The 19,804-nt window shown below is 43.6% G+C and overlaps 1 protein-coding gene and 1 long non-coding RNA gene across 4 annotated transcripts in view; one reads left to right on the top strand and one right to left on the bottom strand.

The window, feature by feature from the left end:
* Nucleotides 1–19,804, top strand: part of LOC147607089 (uncharacterized) — a 183,763-nt gene that overhangs the window by 84,235 nt on the left and 79,724 nt on the right. The window lies entirely within an intron of this gene.
* Nucleotides 4,036–6,924, bottom strand: LOC147607091 (uncharacterized). Its single transcript, XM_086791432.1, has 4 exons — nucleotides 5,426–6,924; nucleotides 4,969–5,314; nucleotides 4,702–4,863; nucleotides 4,036–4,596 (listed from the first exon to the last, which is right to left on the bottom strand). The coding sequence occupies exons 1-4, from the start codon at nucleotides 6,922–6,924 to the stop codon at nucleotides 4,174–4,176; spliced, it is 2,430 nt and encodes an 809-aa protein (XP_086647558.1). The 3' UTR covers nucleotides 4,036–4,173.

A 19,804-nucleotide genomic window follows, 5' to 3' on the forward strand; every position in this document is an offset into this window, starting at 1 on the left:
ATATTCTAGCTCCACCACATGGTAGAGCTAGACCTCTAGGCATTCTAGGTCTACAACGTGGTTTATGGTACAGCTAGATTGATGCATTCTAACTCCACCACATGGTAGAGCTAGACCTTAAAGTTCTACGATGTGGTCTAGGTAGAATACAGCTCTACCATGTGGTAGAGCTAGATCAAATACTTTGAGGTCTAGCTCTACCATGTGGTGGAGCTAGAAGTGCATTTAAGGTCTAGCTCTATGTCATGTGCACAGTGTGTATCTACCGTGTGCTATACGCATACAAGACTAGTTTCGAGGCTTGGAGAAGCTTGGAACTAGGCAGGCTGATTGACGAGCTGAGTTAGGGAAATACTAACGGGCGGGCACCCAAGTATGGACGGGCGGGTGGCCAAGTGTGGACGCCCGATGACCGACCAAGAGCCTATAAAAGGGTGGCCAAGGTTAGTTATTGTATTATATAGAGTCTCGCGAGTTTGTGAGAGCTCTATGGTCTTGGAGCCTGGATCTAGTGTAGACGTGCACCTGCTTTACGCAGCCGAGGCCGGCAGCAGTCTCGAGGCCCGCAGGGCAGCTTCGTGGCGGTATGGGACGTCGCGAGGAGGAGATTGGTCGGTACGTCATCCTAGTTATTTCAGCTCGTGGCTCGGTGGGGGACAGCCAAGACTGTGGGCTTGCCCACGGCTGTCATGGTTGGGAGGTGAGTCAGGCTTGCACCCCCTTTGTTGTTTGTTTGTTCGTTTGTTTGCAGGATTCGAGTTTCGAACCGAGATCGATCACGAGGGGATCCGTGGGGATTTGACAGTGGTATCAGAGCATACCTCGTGAACGAGCAAGTTAGAAGAGGTCGAAGAACGGTATGTGTTAAAAAGCTTGCTGTTTTTCTGTGCATACTGCAGTTTTCAGATTTGGTATGTTTTTTTTCTTCATCAAAGAGACCCATGTTGCAGGGAGATGGTAGTGTTGAAGGGTTGCTTGCTTTGCAAGGAAGAGGAGTCATGTTTGTGCAGTCGCATAAACTGCAGGGGGAGAAAAAAAAATTAGAGAAAAAGCAAGTTTGCTTTTCGTTGATTGAACGAGAGAGAGAGAGAGAGAGAGAGAGAGAGAGAGAGAGAGAGAGAGAGGAGAACATCGCCTGCTGGGGTATGCGCAGGGTACCACTGGCTGAGACTTGTGCGCTGGCAGGTTCTGTACGCAGGTAGGCTGTCAGGCTTTGTACGCAGGCAGCCAGCCATGTAACCAGGCAGCCAGGCCTACCCAGGCGGCCAGCAGGCTTACGCAGCGCCTAGGCCAGGCGGGCTGGTGCCCAGGCCAGGCCTACGTAGGCGCTTAGGCCAGGCGGGCAGGCAAGAGTGGCAAAGACCACCTGTGCGCACAGGCGGCGCCGGCTGGAAAGCAAACTCCTGCAGCGCAGGTTGACGTCAGCGGCAGCAGCACATATGACACGCAGGCACCAGCACGCGACGTCAGCAGTCAACGATGGCAGCCCGGCGGGTGAATCCAGGGGGAAAGAAAAAAAAAACTAAGGAAAGCTTTCGTTTTTTTTTAGCTTTCAGTTTTTTGGAGCTTAAATTTTTTTTATGTAAAGTTTTAAAAGAACCCTCCTCTCCAAGGTTTCTAAGGTGTTTATTTTTTTTTTAGAAAAGAGAATATATATATCCACATATATATATATATATATATATATATATATATATATATATATTTATTCATGAAAAAAAAAACACAAAAGCTAAAGCAAAAGCTAAGCCTAGCTTTTGGAGACTTTTTGGCTTTTGGGAAACCTTTATAAACCCCCTCAAGTGGGCTTCTTGCCACACATCTCTCAAGTTCTCAAGTTTTCAAGCTCTCAAGCTCTCAAGTTCGCTCGCACATTTGTTGTGCAAAGATCGAATTTTCTCTCCACGTACCCTCTTCACGATGTCGACCCAAGAATCGGAGTTGGAGCCCCTCGTGGAACGCAAAGGCTTGCCAGCTACGGAAGGTATCGATGCCGATCTTTTTGACGATTTTGTGTCAAAATCAGATTTCCAAGAGTTCAAAGTAGCTCTCGAAGCTTCTTCGACGGAACGTTAGGCACAAATCGCAGCCCAGATGCATTACCAGACTTGTATCGATTACAGGTTAAAAATAACAAATGTAAAACTTTGGACGAGGCCATTCATTGAGCTCGTATCTATGATGATACGATGGTCTCTTCCAAGTCGAAACCCATTACCGAGCAAGGGAACAAGCATAAAAGAAAGTTCTCCGCACCTATGGCTAACACGACAGAGGGAAAGTCTTCGGACCAACCTTCGAAGAATTCCAGTTCGACACCAGCGAAGAAGAAACGACTCCTTAGGGCTTTAAAGCTCAAGAAGGAAGGATGTTGTTTTATCTGCGAAGAAGAAGGACACATGCGTAACGAGTGCCCGAAGCAAAAGGGTACCAAGTCAAACGTAGGACCCAAGCCAAAGGCAGCTAACCAGTTGTCTTTGACAGGTACGTCAATTACTGTACTTTCTCGCCCTAGTACTTGTTCTGATTGTCTGTTCAATTCTAAGGTATTTGGCTTGCATGATCTTCTCCGAGTTTATGGAGAAGTGAATGACCATAAAATTCACATTCTTTTAGACCCTGGCAGTTCGCATAACTTTGTTAACTACAAACTTGTGCAGAAATTGAGTCTTGATACGACACTCAGCGACCATACCTATGAGGTACGGCTACCTGCGGAAAGGCAAGTTTGGGATCGCAAGGTGGAGATGCTTCCAATCCAGATTCAGGACTACAAAGATACTCTGGAATGCTATGTTATGCATCTGGAAAATGTAGACTTGTTATTAGGGATTGACTGGTTTAAGACTCTTGATGTCCAGATAGATTGGTCTAGTCATATTTTTTCTTTTCAGCATAGGGACACCAAGTATAGTATTTTAGGTGATTGTATCCATCCCTCTCAAGGACCTCTTGTAAATACAATTGATTTTGGAAATATAATGAATTCTTCTTTGTATACCGCTTTCCATTGTGTATTGATTCCACTTTCTTCTTTTCTCATCCCTTCGTTGGATGTGAATGAATTAAGTGTGTTTGAAAGCAGAGAATTACAGAAGATACTTGATTCGTTTCAAGACGTATTTCCTAAGGAACTGCCATCGGGTTTACCACCTGAACGGGCAGTAGATCATCGTATTGACTTGATCCCTGGTGCTCATCCTATCAGTATTCCACCTTATAGGATGAGCCAAGCTGAGGAAGATGAGTTGGCTAAACAACTCGAGGATTATTTGAGGATGGGCCAGATCCGTCCAAGTAAATCACCTTGGGGTGCACCTGTGTTGCTTAGGAGAAAGAAGGACAATACTTGGAGAATGTGTATAGATTACAAGAGATTGAACAAGCTGACCATTAAGAACCGTTATCCTCTCCCTAGATCAGATGACCTGATTGACCGGTTAGCAGGAGCGAAATATTTCACGAAGATAGATTTACGTACTGGCTATCACTAGATACGTATTCATGAAAGGCATGTCGAAAGAACCGCCTTTCGGACTAGGTATGGCCATTACGAGTTTCTCGTATTACCTTTTGGGTTAACCAATGCTCCAGCCACTTCCCAGCAAATGATGAACGATCTTTTTCGTGAACATTTGGGAAAATTTGTGGTGGTGTTCCTGGATGATATTTTGATATATAGTCGTACTCTTGAGGATCATGTCAGACACCTCACGATTGTCTTATCTATTTTAAGACAGAATCGACTATATACTAAGCAAGGTGGTAAGGTACGTAGTGTACGGTACGGTATCAGTATGTACGGAACGTACTTCTGTACGGAACAAATTTTAAGGTACGTAAACAGTACGTACCATTTGTAAACAGTCCTAGAAACCTGAATATTTTGTAGACATAGCAACCAAAATACTTAAAATAAAGAGACTGAACCTCATTACTTAAAGTTTAAATCAATTATCAGTTACCAAGCCCATTACACAATACCTCATATTAAAACTTAACATTAAACAGTCATAGTGATATAAGCAAGAACCATGAAAGTCATAGATAATAAAAGAGAGTACAAATATCATGTCTACAGCTGCCAGCACATGTCCTGGTCCACAAGTGCAAAAAGCAAAACAATGAAACACTACACAGTTGTCTAGACTCTAGAGTCTAGACGCAAGAGTCTCAAATCTCATCATCAGATGAAGATGATGAGTCTTCTGAAGAGAGCATGCCTCCATCATTGATACCACTGCCCTCTTCATCGAACTCTGGCTCAGTAGCAACAAGCTCCAGTGCATCCTCATCATGTGCCTCGGGAATCTGAGTGTGAATGAGTTCGACAGCCTCATTTGCACGCCTCTGCTGGGTGCGACGAACTGGAAGCTTTCCCCTGCGAATGCTCTCTCGTCTCGCAGAGCCTGGATCTGGAGCTGCCGGGCGTAGAGGAATGCTGAGAGATCGTGCACGTGAGCGGGTCACACAACGATCCACGCTCTCAAGCTCTCTATGTAAAGCTCTCAAAATCTCCTCTTGCTCATCTCTAATCTGCCGATCCACAAGCTCCGAGCTGGGTTCATCTACCATTTTGAGTAGTGTTGGATCAACCTGTTTAAACATGCCACAAATTGCATATTGGACAATGGACATCCATTGAACTACAAAAAAATTTCTACTTCTAAGTTCTTATTGAGTCCAAATTTCAATGTATACCTGCTTCGGTGACCCCAAAGCATGGTAGCTTCGCACGAGCCTCATGTTAGCTCTGCAATACACCAACTTCTCTAATTGAGAAGTACTAAGGCGATTCCGAATCTTAGTGTGTATAAGGGAGTATGAGCTCCAGTTCCGCTCACATGCTCCAGCCGAGCAATCCTGTGCAAAAATGAGTGCAATGCGAGCAAATTTGTAAATCTTTCAATGCTAAAACATCAATCTTCATTTTCGAAGATTATACTTTAGAGATTAATTACAAGTTACCTGAGATAGAACACGAAGAGCAACTCGTGAAAGGTTTGGAAGACCAACCCTTCCATAAGAGTGCCACCATGTCAAAGGGAATTTCATGGCTTCCTTCCTCAATGACACAGGTCTCGCAAATGAAGCACCAATACCACTCATGTAAGTGGTGAACTCTCTATCAATCTGAAGTTGCTCCTCCTCTGAGAACATCCTTCCCACATACTCTGACTGCTTCATGCTCAAAGCAGTATTATTCCATAGCTCTGGCGACCTGTAGAGAGGATGGAGCATGGCAGCCATCGCATGGATGGGACGGCTCATGAATGTCCACCGTTTGTCTACAATGTCCAGGATCTCACCTCGGCTGAAAATGAGAGATTGAACATACATGTCTTAGGTTATAGTGCTAAGAGAATCGAGAATCGAGAAGTCATAAAAATCAAAGAAAGAGGAAGAAATTAGAACTATTGCTTACCGTTGAGCAGTCATCATGGAGCACTGAGCAACATGGTCTTTCATTTGCATAAACAAATGAAAGACCAGCCCCAAAGTTGAGCCCTCCATGTCTGTAAGTCGGAGAAGGACATACACGGGCTTAAGTGCAACTGAAAGGCTATGAACTTGCTGCCAAAAATCATCATCCAGGATCCGCCTCTGCAAGTATTTTGTACGCTCATCCTCTGAATTATGCATCTGTCGCCACCTTGGATCCACAACTGTTGATGATAGTGAATCTCTTATCTTGTAGAGCCTATCCAAGACCAAGAACATGTAGGCAAACCTGGTCTTGGATGGTCTCACCATATCCAAAGGGCTATGGCTCCGAAAGATGGCAAGAGCCTGATGCTTCTTGCGGAAGAAGGTGGTGATCTTTACAGCATCTGCAACAATGGGCGGCACCCAAACAAGCTTCCCAATGTCTTCCATAAGTAAATCAAGACAATGGGCAGCACATGGAGTCCACACTATATGTGGAAACTCTGCCTCGACCATTTGACCCATTGCCTTGCAGTTAGAGGCGTTGTCGGTCACCACCTGCACAACATTGTCCTCCCCAACCTCAAGGATAGCCTGTCGAATGTGGCCATAAATGAACTCCCCTGTGATCCTGTCGCCTGCTCTCCCTGCATCCACGGCACGCAAGAAATAGGTGCCCAAGCAAGATGACACAAGGATATTGATTATGTGCCTCTTGCGAATGTCTGCCCACCCATCTGAAATAATAGTGCATCCAAACTCCTGCCAACCTGCTTTCACAGGTGTGAACGCCTTGTCTATCAAGGCCTTCTGCTCATCCAACATGGATGTACGTATCTTCGTATACTGAAGACTTGTCCATGTCTCAGTAGGCCCTACCTGCGCAATTGCTTTCACCATTCTTTTCCATTGGTCTGTCCTTAACACATTGAAGGATATATTACACTCAATAAGAGTGCGACAAATCTCCATTTCTGCCACCCTTTGCCGCTCTTTTACCCAAGCTTGTGATGAGATACAAGAACGCAGAGTGGATTGCTTTGATGCCTCCCCTGTACCTCTCGCATCTTGTGGCAGGAGGTCCTCATCATCAGCAATACGTGCCCTCTTCCTGCCTGTGGTGGATTGGGCTGAAGCCGAAAGACTTTCACCCTCATCTACTGTACCTGAACCTGTAACATCTCCAATAAAAGCATCATGGAGAGCATCTTGCGTACTTTCACCACCTCTAACACTGCTTGCACCACCCATTGCAGGACAATTCTCCGCAATCAATTGGTCCCTCACAGCTTGTGGTATTTTATCACATGGACCACATTGATTGGTGCACCCGATACCTGTCATGTGCTTGATGACGCGAGTTATGGTGCTAGTGTACTGCTCCCCGCAATACTTGCATGCCCATAGCCGAGTACCTGACCCTTGCTGAGAAGGGGTGTTAACAACCCTCAGGACATTGGTGTGGATTGCCCAGTTCGGGTTGGTCTTGCGCGGCATGATGAAGCTTGGGCGTGAGAGAGAGCGAAGAAGAGCGAAGAAGCTACTCTGCAGAGTTTTGCAGGTACACACGATTGTGCAAGTATTCACATGGATCCAATTTTTTTTTGCTTAATGCCTAAAATCTGGTCGCTTATCCGCAAGCGTATGGTCGCCACACACGTTTCGCCACGCCACGCCACTTATTATTTTTTTTAAAAAACCGTACGGATCCGTACAGTACGGTACCGTACCGTACCGTACGGCTGTACCGTACCGTACGGATCCGTACGTGCGTACGGAATCAACCTTGATACTAAGTTAAGTAAATGTGAGTTCTTTATGACCGACATCATTTACTTGGGACACAAGATCACTAGAGATGGGTTGAGCATTGACTATGACCGAGTTCAGAAGATTTTTGACTGGCCTATACCGCGAACAGTGAAACAACTTCGTTCTTTTCTCGGTTTTGTTGTTTTTCTTCGGAAATCTGTACGGGAGTACTCTCAGCTCACACTGCCGATGACCGACTTATTGAAAGGTCGTGGATGTAAGTCCAGTCAGCTTATCACTTAGAATAACGATTCGGATATGGCCTTCAGACTTTTTAAAGATAAAGTCCAGGAAGCACCTATCTTAGCATAGTCGGCCTTATGTTCTTGAAACTGATGCCAGTGACTATGCTATCGGGGCTGCTTTATTTCAAGATGGTAGACCGGTTGCTTTTGAAAGTAAAAAGCTAGACGACACTCAATCTCGTTGGCCAACCCTTGAGAAGGAGCTTTATGCTGTGATTCATGCTCTTAAGGTTTGGAGACATTATTTATATGGCTCCAAGTTTGTGATATTGACTGATCATCAGTCAATCAAGTATGTGTGTGATGCGGATGATTTGAGAGGAAGGAAAGCAGGTTGGGCAAAGTTAATGCAAGATTTTGATTTTGAGATCCGTTATCGGAAAGGGTCCATGAATAGTATTGCAGATGCGCTTAGTCGAATTAGAGAGGTGAATACTTTGTCGTTCACCGAGAATTCTACTGACTTATTTCAGTCATTGAGAGAGCTTTGTAGGACTGATAGTTATTTTGGTCCATTTTGGCAGAAGATCCAGGACGGGAGCTCATTGATTGACCAAGACTCGATGACTGAGCAGTCTACTATTCAGGCTACAGCAGGAGGCCAGTGGATGATTCGGAATGGTTTACCATTCCGTAATGACAAAATTTGTGTACCACAGATCTCGGACATTAGGTCTAAGATTCTTAAGGACTGTCACGACGCCCCTTCTGCTGGACACCCTGGGGTACACAGGACACTATCATTAGTGAAACACACTTTTTATTGGCCAAAGATGAAAGGGTATGTAGAAGATTATGTTCTCAAGTGTCAAATTTGTCAGGCAAATAAAGCTAAATGCTTTAGACAGACTGGGTTGTTGCATCCTTTGCAAATCCCAGGTAATAAATGGGAAAGTATTTCCATGGATTTTATTACCGGATTGCCAAGAACACATTAAGGCCACGATTCTATTTGGGTTGTGGTAGATCGCTTGACAAAAATGGCTCGATTTTTACCGACCCGGAAGACTATTACAGCTACGCAATTAGCTCGGCAGTTTATCGAGCAATTGCTTAGACTGTACGGGTTATCGCAGGACATAGTCAGTGATAGGGACTCTAAGTTTACGAGTGATTTTTGGAAACTTGTTATTCTATTTGGGTTGTGGTAGATCGCTTGACAAAAATGGCTAGATTTTTACCGACCCGGAAGACTATTACAGCTACGCAATTAGCTCGGCAGTTTATCGAGCAATTGTTTAGACTGTACGGGTTACCGCACGACATAGTCAGTGATAGGGACTCTAAGTTTACGAGTGATTTTTGGAAACTTGTTTTTAAGAAGTTGAAAACAACTTTGAATTTGAGTTCCTCTGATCATCCTCAATCTGATGGCCAGACTGAAAGAGTGAATCAGATTTTGGAGGATATGCTTCGAGCATATGTATCCAAAAGACAGAGTTCATGGGAGGATTATCTTCCTATGTTAGAATTTGCATATAACAGTACTAAGCATACGAGTACAGGGTTTAGTCCTTTCATGCTTATGTATGGTTTTCAACCAAGATCACCTGTTACAGTAGGATTCTCAAGACTTCAGCATGATGCAGCACGTAATTTTTTGCAAGATATGCAGGAAATGTTACAAGTTGCAAAGGAATCTATTAGAAGTGCTTAAGACCGAGACAGATTTTATTCTAATAGACATCGTTCACCTAGAGAGTTCTCTGAAGGAACGATAGTGTATTTGCGAGTTCCGAAAGATTCCGAGACTTTACGGACAGGTAGATCTCCGAAATTATCCCCTAGATACTGTGGACCATTTCATGTTACACGACGGATTGGTTCAGTTGCATATAAATTGGATTTGCCTTCTCATGTGAAAGTTCATCCTGTATTTCATGTCAGTAGACTTAAGGAAGTACTGGGTGGAACAGATCAGTTAGTTACTCCTCAAGAAATCATAGATGTCCAGGACATGACATTTGTTCCACACGAACCTGAAAAGGTTCTTGGATTTCGTGAACGAAGATTGCGTAACACGCTTATCACGGAATACAAGATCAAGTGGAAGGATCGTGTTGAGGAGCACGCTACATGGGAGACATTGACTACTCTTCAGAGAGATTACCCTGGCTTTTTAATGAGCTCAGGAGTGAGCTCTTAGAGGAAGGGGAGTATGTCATGTGCACAGTGTGTATCTACCGTGTGCTATACGCATGCAAGACTAGTTTCGAGGCTTGGGGAAGCTTGGAACTAGGCAGGCTGATTGACGAGCTGAGTTAGGAAAATACTAACGGGCGGACACCCAAGTATGGACGGGCGGTCGGCCAAGTGTGGATGCTCGATGACCGGCGAAGAGCCTATAAAAGGATGGCCAAGGTTAGTTATTGTATTATAGAGAGTCTCGCGAGTTTGTGAGAGCTCTATGGTTTTGGAGCCTGGATCTAGTGCAGACGTGCACTTGCTTTACGCAGCTGAGGCCGGTAGCAGTCTCGAGGCCCGCGAGGGCAGCTTCGTGGCGGTATGGGACGTCGCGAGGAGGAGATTGATCGGTACGTCATCCTAGTTATTTCAGCTCGTGGCTCGGTGGGGACAGCCAAGACTGTGGGCTTGCCCACGGCTGTCATGGTTGGGAGGTAAGTCAGGCCTGCACCCCCTTTGTTGTTTGTTTGTTCGTTTGTTTGCAGGATTCGAGTTTTGAACCGAGATCGATCACGAGGGGATCCGTGGGGATTTGACACTCTACCATGTGGTGGAGCTACAATGCATCGATCTAACATTGTACCATGCAGATTAACAAAACCAATTACTCCAAGAAGAGACCTACTTCACATGACAAGAACCAAGGAGCTAGAATTGCATTTGATCTTGCTCTACCACGTGGTAGCGCTATATTCTACCTAGACCACATCGTAGAGCTAGAATTATTTGAGGTCTAGCTCTACCATGTGGTGGAGCTAATGCAGATCAATAAAACCAATTACTCCAAGAAGAGACCTACTTCACATGATGAGAACCAAGGATCTAGAAAAAAGGTCAGACTCTATTAGTCCTAAAAATCTATATAAACTTGTAGTCTCTCATTCAATGCAATAGAAGTGTTTATGTAATCATGGTTTGTGTGTGAATTGATCTTCCATAGTCCTTGATACCTAACAATCTATGGTAGGAATCAATGTTTCAAATTATGGGCTTGTTATAGGAATTGCATCTGTAATTGGAGGATCAGAATGATCCCCTTCTTCATCACCGCTATAGCTTTCGTTTGATCAAATTAAGTTGCCATTCATGATAGTAGATTGCAAAATAATCTTTGGCCATCGAACGGCACTCCATAATGAGTCTTGGAGAGATGAAGTATCCATTGTAGGAAAAGGTAGGACCATATCTTTCAACCACTAGTATGGATACATTTCCTTGCCCTATCTTTGTACCAAAATTCCCTTGAAATTATACATAAACTTTAACCTATAATAAAAGCTATAATCAAACTTATAAGCTTACATTTATATTTATTAAATAAGCTATAATATAGTAGCTTTGAAATAAGCTTTTATTAACTATAAGTTACTATAAGCTATATAGTTATAAATATATAATTTAAGTTACTATAAGTTATATAGTTATAGTTGTAGGTTAATATATAGGTTAATGTATATAATTTAAGTCACTATAGGTTATTTATAAACTTTAAATTATATAGGTTTATATATAAATAGGTTTGATTTATATAGCTATAGAAAGTTTATAAATAAGATATATAAAGTATAATTATCAACTATAAATAGACTTTAAGTTACTATAGTGAACCTATTAAACCTATAAGCCTATTTATATATATCTTTAAGTCTATTTATATAATCAAACCTATAGTTACTATAGTTAATCTATTAAACCTATAAGCCTATTTATATATCTTTAAGTTACTATAGTTAACCTATTAAATCTATAAGCCTATTTATATATATCTTTAACCCTATTTATATAAACAAACCTATAAGCCTATTAATTATAAACTTTAAGCCTATATACATAACTATAAAAGCTATATTTTTATAATCAAACCTTTAAGCCTATCGATTATAACTTTATATTACCTATTTATAAAGGTTTATTTATAAACTTAAATTATATGGGTTTATATATAAATAGGTTTGACTTATATAGCGATATAAAGTCTATAAATAAGTAAAGTATAATTGTAAACTATAAACATGCTTTAAGTTACTATAGTTAATCTATTAAACCTATAAGAATATTTAAATATAGCTTTAATCCTATTTAAATAATCGCTTCACGGCCCATCGCTCGCCTCTCTCTCCCATCCGGGCTGCTGCGGGCTGGGCCAGCCATGCCCACCGCTCACCTCTCTCTCCCTCGCGATTCCACCCCCGTGCGCACACATGGCAATCATAGTTGCAAAAAAACGCGTTTCAAACTTTAGGCTACTCGTTTGAAACGTGCAAACGTTTCAAACGTTTGAAACGCGTTTTTTTGCTGGGCCAGTTTTTTTTTATGATAGAAAACGTACGATGCAGTATCTCCTGGCATTTCAGTTTTGAAAGTGACGCTTGAAAGAGACGTTTCCAGCCTTTGAAGTCTTCCAGGTTTGCTTGCACCCCTACCTACGCACCAGTCCTTCTCCCCCGGCCCCTACGCACCGTAGGTAACAGGTTTGTACTAACCCTAAATCCTGATTTTTTCTGATTTTGGACCAAATTTCAGATTTGAAATTTGGGCATTTTTTGCCAGGTTGCCTACATTGGTGCATGCACACCTTGCCTACGCACCAAGCCTACTCCTCCGGCCCCTACGCACCCTGCTTCTCAGGTTTTTAATAACCCTAAATGCTGATTTTTTCTGATTTTGGACCAAATTTCAGATTTGAAATTTGGGCATTTCTTGCCAGGTTGCCCAAATTTCTTCATTCATTCATCATGCCTCGGGCTAAGGATGCCATGTGGAACCACGTAACTCCTGTGAGCAGATATGGGGGTTCAGGCACAGAAAGGTGGAAATGCAATTTTTGTGCCAAAGTGTCAGGTGGGTCTATTATTAGGGTAAAGGCCCATTTTACAGGAGTAAGAGGGGAAGGCATTGGCCCTTGCAGTCAAGTACCAAGAGAGGTTGTAGCGTCTCTTCAGCAATGGAAGAGAGAACATGAAGCAGCAAAGGGAATTCAGCCTATTGATGATGATGTACAGGATACAGATTCTGTAGGTGATGTGTCCAAAAGAGCTAGGACAGAGGATGATTTGCAGAGTCAAGCAGGTGGGTCTAGCTCCATTCCTGTAGCCCACAGATCTTCATTGCCCACCGTGCCTTCTCTAAAGAGGGCAGGCATTAAAGCAGGCATACAAAAGCAAGCTGTCAAGGAGGCCACACGTGAATTGACAAAGTTGTTTATACAATGCGCTTTGTCATTTCACGTCGTGCGTACTCCTCGTTGGAAGAAGGCCATTAAAGCTATCAGCCGCATTGGGTATGAGTGGGAGGGTCCATCTTATGAGTCCCTTCGCAAAACCCACTTAAGGAAGGAGAAGAAGGCAGTGGAGCTTGAGATGGAGCCTTTGAAGGCAACCTGGCAGAAATATGGATGCACATTGCTTTGTGATGGCTGGACAGACATGAGAAAGAGAAATGTATATAACATTTTGGTGTCCTGTTGTAAGGGCACAATGTTTTTGCGTGCCATTGATGCCTCGGTTCCAGGTACAGTTGTTACTGGAGCATTCATATGGAGACATTTGCGTGAGGCAGTGCTAGAGATTGGCCCAGAGAACATAGTGCAGGTAGTTACAGATAATGGGTCAAATTGTGTATCTATGGGCAGGATGTTAGAGGATGAGTTTCCAAAGATAGTGTGGACTCCATGTGCATCACACAGCTTGGACCTCTTGATAGAGGATGTGGCCAAAATTGGGTGGATTGCCGACCTCTTTAGTACTTCTCGGAGCATGGTGAAGTTTGTCACCAAGAGGCCAAAGGTTTTAGCTATGTTTCGTGCACACAGTGATTTGGAGTTGTTGAAGCCCTCAAACACCAGGTTTGCTTACATGCTCATTGTGGTTGAGAGGCTTGTGCGGGTCCGTACAGGTTTACTCCGCACTGTTGTCTCTCAGGAGTGGATGGCATGGGATGATAGAGAGCATCCCAAGGCAGTAGCATTTGTGCGCGCGGTAATGCGAGACACTTGGTGGGCTGAGGCCCTTGCACTTGTCACGGCCACTCAGCCTATATATAGTGTGCTTCGCATTACGGACATGGAGGGCAGCACCCTTGGACTCTTATATGAGTTCATGGACCGCATTGGAGAGGCCCTAGATCGATGCACTATACTATCAGCTGAGAGGTATGTATCATTGTATGTCATTGTTGTTCTTTTAGTTGCCAGTGGCCACATTATACATTGATATTAATTCCATGCTTCCAAGTGTCGTTGAACAGGATCCAGGACATCAGGGAGGTGTGGAACCGTAGATGGGATTGGTTTCATAGGCCAATCCATGCGGTTGCCCATATACTACACCCACTATGGCGGAATGAGGAGCAGTTCAACAATGAGGAGCTAGAAGAGGGATGGCAGTCTTACATCCAGACCTGGACTGGAGGTGATGTTCAGCTCCTCAGGAAGTTAGAGGATGAGCTCCTAGTATTTCGGAATGGGAGTCATGCCTTTGGGAGAGCCACTGCAGTTTTGAGAGAGACTCAGCTTCAGCCAGTCTCTTGGTGGGAGAAATATGGCATCGGTACTCCAGTTCTGGTAAGTGCCCACTGACAAGTTACAACTTACATGTAATAAGTTTGCACTTTGAAGTAACAACTTAGTACTTACAACTTATATAAGTTGTTTCTTCTTATTATTTATAAAGTTTTCTGTTATCTTTTGACAGAAACGCCTTGCATTACGAGTCCTCTCACAGGATTGCAGCTCTGGTCCATGTGAGAGAAACTGGAGCACATGGGCCCTCTTCCATACAAAGAAGAGGAACAAATTGTCCACTGCTCAATTAGAACGGTTGGTGTATTGTCATTGCAACCTCCGTTTAATTGAGCAGCAAGGCAATCCCATTGAGCCGCGCCAAGTGAATGTCGACAAGATCGACATAGAGAAAGTGAAGGACGTACCAGAGATCCCTGCTGAGGAGCGCGACATCTATGCCATGCTATACGAGGAGATGATGGCACCAGCTACTATGACACGATCACGGGCACCGACATCAGCAGATCATGCATCTACGAGTGCTGAGGCTGAGGCTGAGGCTTCATCTTCTTACGACACAGACTCACATTCCTCAGAGGAGGATGATGCTGAGTAGTTACTAGTTACTACTAGTGACTCTTGACTCTTGACACTTGAGTCTAGAGTTGAGAGTCCAGACTCCAGACATTGGAGACCATTTGTTTTTTCAGAGTTTTTGTATTTGGTCTTTCGGTACAGACATCTGTATTTCAGATTTCAGATTTATCATTTGACACTATTCACTAGTGCTTAGTATGTTGCTTAGTATGTTGTAAGTTGTAACTTGTAACTTCAAACTGGTTATGCTATTAATAATTATATGGGTTTTTGCCATCTATGATCTAATTCCTGATTCCTGAAGACTGCCATGTATCATGTATGATGTATCATGATTCATGTTACATGTATGATCATTGTATGATGTAAATTGTAATCATGTATGATGTATTAAGAATCAGGATTCAGTATGAAATTTGAATCATGGATTCATCATTCATGATGTATCATGATTCATGTATATGAAAGTTGAATGTAGATTTTAGCATTAAACTGTACCAAACATAAATTTATGGACACCCCCCTAAAAAAAACCTGGAAAAAACACCTGAAAAAAAATTTGAAAAAAACTTTTAAAAAACTTTTGGAAATTTGTTTGAAACGTTTTTGAAACGTTTCAAACACGTTTCAAAAACGCGTTTCAAAAAACGTGTGGCAACTATGATGGCAATCTCTCTCTCTCTGCTCCATCTTCCACCGCCATAGCTAGGCTCCTTCATTCAAATTTCAAATATGAATTTCCCTCCCTCCAGTCAAGGGGCCATTCCCACGTGCCACTTCCACAAACACTAGGGTCTTTTCACATTACAATTAAAAAAAGACCACCCAAGACATATTGCAAAAATTAACGAACAACAAAAGTTTTCTTAACTTCCCCGAAACCTTATCCTGAATTGCTGTGGCCACAGAACCTCGCGCAGAGAACAGGTCCGTGCGGGTGCGATAGCAGATCCGCAAGCAGGTGCGGACACCATAGCAAGTGCGCGCACAGGTGCAGGTGCACGTACCAGTGCGTTTTGTTCTTTCCCATTTTCTTGGTCCCTCTCTATCGTCCCTTTGCAAGATTCTTGACTATCTACTGCTTCTGCTCTCTACTGGCCTGTACCAGCTTTTCACTACCCAATCTTCTTGCCCGTATCAGTTTCAATATCTTCTCCCCCGTATCAATTTCAACATCACCATTGCTAAGAAGTGCAACCCAAATCTGTATCAGGTTTTTTCTCTTTAACCATTCCTGATTTTTTGAATTCTTGCATATTTTTTTTCCCTACTCTATGTCAATGTGTATGATCTGAATTTTAATTAACATGTTCAAAACTTTAAATCTAATCATAGATAATGATTTAATATGAGACAAAAATATGTGTACCTTGTTGTATCGTTGAATTTGATAATGGATGCGGTGATGTCCAAGTGCTAGTTGTCAATGACAAGATGGGAAAGTAGGTTTGTATTACATAAGCGACATGGACGTCAAGGAAAATTTGAAAAAGAGCAAGACCATTTTAAATTCTTCAAGGGCGGGATAATTTCAATTTAAAATTGGAAGGGATAATTTGAATGCTCTACCACATGCTAGAGCTGGATAAAGGCATTCTAGCTCTACCACATGGTAGAGCTGGAGTTGAAATGACTTAAACTAGTGCAAGATGACTTGAAATGACAAACCATCCATCTAGTATCGTACCTCTATCTTGACTTGAAGAGTCAAAAATCACCTAGGCCTTTCAAGGTTCTATGCTATGGCTGACCTTATCAGTCACACCCATTTAAGTCTAGCTCTACCACATGGTTCCACCCCAGCTAGACTTTAGAGCGTTCTAGCTCTACCATGTGGTACAGCTACATTTATGCAACAAAAGATTTGTGAGACAATCTGGGTATGCATAGTGAATTGATTCTTCTCTTTGTGTGGGTGTCTTCAAATAAGCACTGCTTGTGTCCCAATGGTAGCCAAGAACATTGCTAAGTCGGCTATGGAAGCTCCCTTGTCCTAGAGCATGCACAAAAGATCCCTCTCCACCTTCTTCATAGCATAGCTTCTCCTCTCTCTCCTTGCTTGAAATTATACTTTCCTGCTTTCTCTCCATAATAGAAGCAGGTTCATTGCTCAATACATGCAAGCAACGAGCGTTCCAGATGCACCAAACGGTGATGCTGGCAATGGTGGAAAACATCTGGCAAAGAAGAGCTGATTCAAACATATACTCAAGATAGCATAAGGTAGCCTCCTATGAGCATGGATTGTGGGTTGGACCTGAGTTGCGAGCTGTGCGTTTGATCTAGCTCTACCACATGGTAGAGCTAGACCTCAAATGCAATTCTAGCTCCACCACATTCTAGCTCTAAGATGTGGTCTAGGTTGGATACAGCTCTACCATGTGGTAGAGCTAGATCAAATGCAATTCTAGCTTCTTGGCTCTTGTAATGTGAAGCAGATCTCTTCTTGGAGTAATTGATTTTGTTGATCTGCATGGTACACAACTAGATCGATGCATTCTAGCTCCACCACATGGTAGAGCTAGATCGAATGCAATTGTAGCTCCTTGGTCTCTTCTTAGAGTAATTGGTTTTATTGATCTGCATGGTACACAGCTAGATCCGGGTTGCTGGCCACATATTTGTTCATGCATGATTCGAATTTCATGCCTCTTCGGCGCCGTTTGGGCCACGGTTGGAAATTTCTGCCATTTGGCATGCTCGTGCATCTTTTTCGAGAACCCTGACTCAGACAGTTAGAAGTTGAGGATCCGAGACCCCATCAGAGAACGGACCACACGGACTTGTGGTAGGGAAGTTTCTCTATGTCCACATCACTCCGTGCATGGATTTGGGCATCACAATCAATTCTCCCAGCAGGTCAAAGTTGGGTTCTGGCGAAGATAGTGTAAAATCGCCATAATAGGGTTTCGGATCCGAAATGAGTCTGAATCGCATCTGAACACAACAAGAAAGATCCGGGTTGCTTGCCACACAATTGTCCATGCATGATTCGAATTCGATGCCTCTTCGCCGCCGTTTGGGCCACTGTTGGAATTTTCCGCCATTTGCCACGCTCGTGCATCTTTTTCGAGAACCCGGATTCGGACAGTTAGAAGTTGAGGATCCGGGACCCCATCAGAGAACGGACCACACGGACTTGTGCTAGGGAAGTTGCTCTATATCCACATCACTCCATGCATGGATTCGGGCATCGCAATCATTTCTTCCAGCGCGTCAGAGTTGGGCTCCGGCGAAGATAGTGCAAAATCGCCATAACAGAGTTTTGGATCCGAAATGAGTCCGAATCGCATTTGAACACAACAAGAAAGATCCGGGTTGCTTGCCACACACTTTTCCATGCATGATTCGATTTTCATGGCTCTTCGGCGTCGTTTGGACCACGGTTGGAAATTTTCGCCATTTGGCACGCTTGTGCATCTTTTTCGAGAACCCGGATTCGGAAAGTTAGAAGTTGAGGATCCGGGACCCCATCAGAGAACAGACCACACGGACTTGTGCTAGGGAAGTTGCTCTATGTCCACATCACTCCGTGCATGGATTTGCGCGTCGCAATCATTTCTCCTAGTGCGTCAAAGTTGGGTCCCGACGAAGATAGTGCAAAATCGCCATTACAGAGTTTCGGGTCCGAAATGAGTCCGAATCGCATCTGAACACAACAAGAAAGATCCGGGTTGCTTGCCACACATTTGTCCATGCATGATTTGAATTTCATGCCTCTTTGGCGCCGTTTGGGCCACGGCTGGAAATTTCTGCCATTTGCCACGCTCGTGCATCTTTTTCGAGAACTCGGATTCGGACAGTTAGAAGTTGAGGATCCGGGACCCCATCAGAGAACGGACCCACACGGACTTGTGCTAGGGAAGTTGCTCTATGTCCACATCACTCTGTGCATGGATTTGGGCATCGCAATCACTTCTCCCAGCGTCTTAAAGTTGGGTCCCAGCACCATTCAATACACTTGTTTATCTCCTTGGTTCTCGTCATGGTCTTTTCTTGGAGTAATTGGTTTTGTTGATTTGCATGGTACACAGCTAGATCAATGCATTCTAGCTCTACCACATGGTAGAGCTAGACCTCAAATGCAATTCTAGCTCCACCACATGGTAGAGCTAGACCTCAAAGCATTCTAGCTCTACGATATGGTCTAGGTTGGATACAGCTCTACCACGTGGTAGAGCTAGATCAAATGCAATTCTAGCTTCTTGGTTCTTGTCATGTGAAGTAGATCTCTTCTTGGAGTAATTGATTTTGTTGATCTGCATGGTACACAGCTAGATCGATGCATTCTTGCTCCACCACATGGTAGAGCTTGATCGAATACAATTGTAGCTCCTTGGTTCTCGTCATGTGAAGTAGGTCTCTTCTTAGAGTAATTCGTTTTGTTGATCTGCATGGTACACAGCCACATCCGGGTTGCTTGCCACACATTTGTCCATGCATGATTTGAATTTCATGCCTTGTCGGTGCCGTCTGGGCCACGGTTGGAAATTTTCGCCATTTGGCATGCTCGTGCATCTTTTTCGAGAACCCGGATTCGAACAGTTAGAAGTTGAGGATCCGGGACCCCATCAGAGAACGGACCACACGGACTTGTGCTAGGGAAGTTGCTCTGTGTCCACATCACTCCGTGCATGGATTTGGGCATCGCAATCACTTCTCCCAGCGCGTCAAAGTTGGGTTCTGGCGAAGATAGTGCAAAATTGCCATAACAGGGTTTCGGATCCGAAATGAGTCTGAATCGCATCTGAACAGAACAAGAAAGATCCGGGTTGCTTGCCACACATTTGTCCATGCATGATTCGAATTTCATGCCTCTTTGGCGCCGTTTGGGCCACGGTTGGAAATTTTCGCTATTTGGCACGCTCGTACATCTTTTTCGAGAACCCGGATTTGGACAGTTAGAAGTTGAGGATCCGGGATCCCATCAGAGAACGGACCACACGGACTTGTGCTAGGGAAGTTGCTCTATGTCCACATCACTCCATGCATGGATTTGGGCATCGCAATCAGTTCTCCTAGCGCGTCAAAGTTGGGT

The sequence above is a fragment of the Cibotium barometz genome, chromosome 56, assembly GCF_041138505.1.
Source record: "Cibotium barometz isolate CiBa-2024 chromosome 56, ASM4113850v1, whole genome shotgun sequence".
Taxonomy (NCBI): Eukaryota; Viridiplantae; Streptophyta; class Polypodiopsida; order Cyatheales; family Cibotiaceae; genus Cibotium; species Cibotium barometz.

Excerpts from the sequence above, each read along its gene's own strand:
- LOC147607091 (XM_086791432.1), bottom strand. The coding sequence starts at position 6,924 with ATGCCGCGCAAGACCAACCCGAACTGGGCAATCCACACCAATGTCCTG. Across the intron at positions 5,315-5,425 it reads TCCATGATGACTGCTCAACG|CCGAGGTGAGATCCTGGACA; the intron begins GTAAGCAATAGT and ends TCTCATTTTCAG. Across the intron at positions 4,864-4,968 it reads CTCTTCGTGTTCTATCTCAG|GATTGCTCGGCTGGAGCATG; the intron begins GTAACTTGTAAT and ends ATTTTTGCACAG.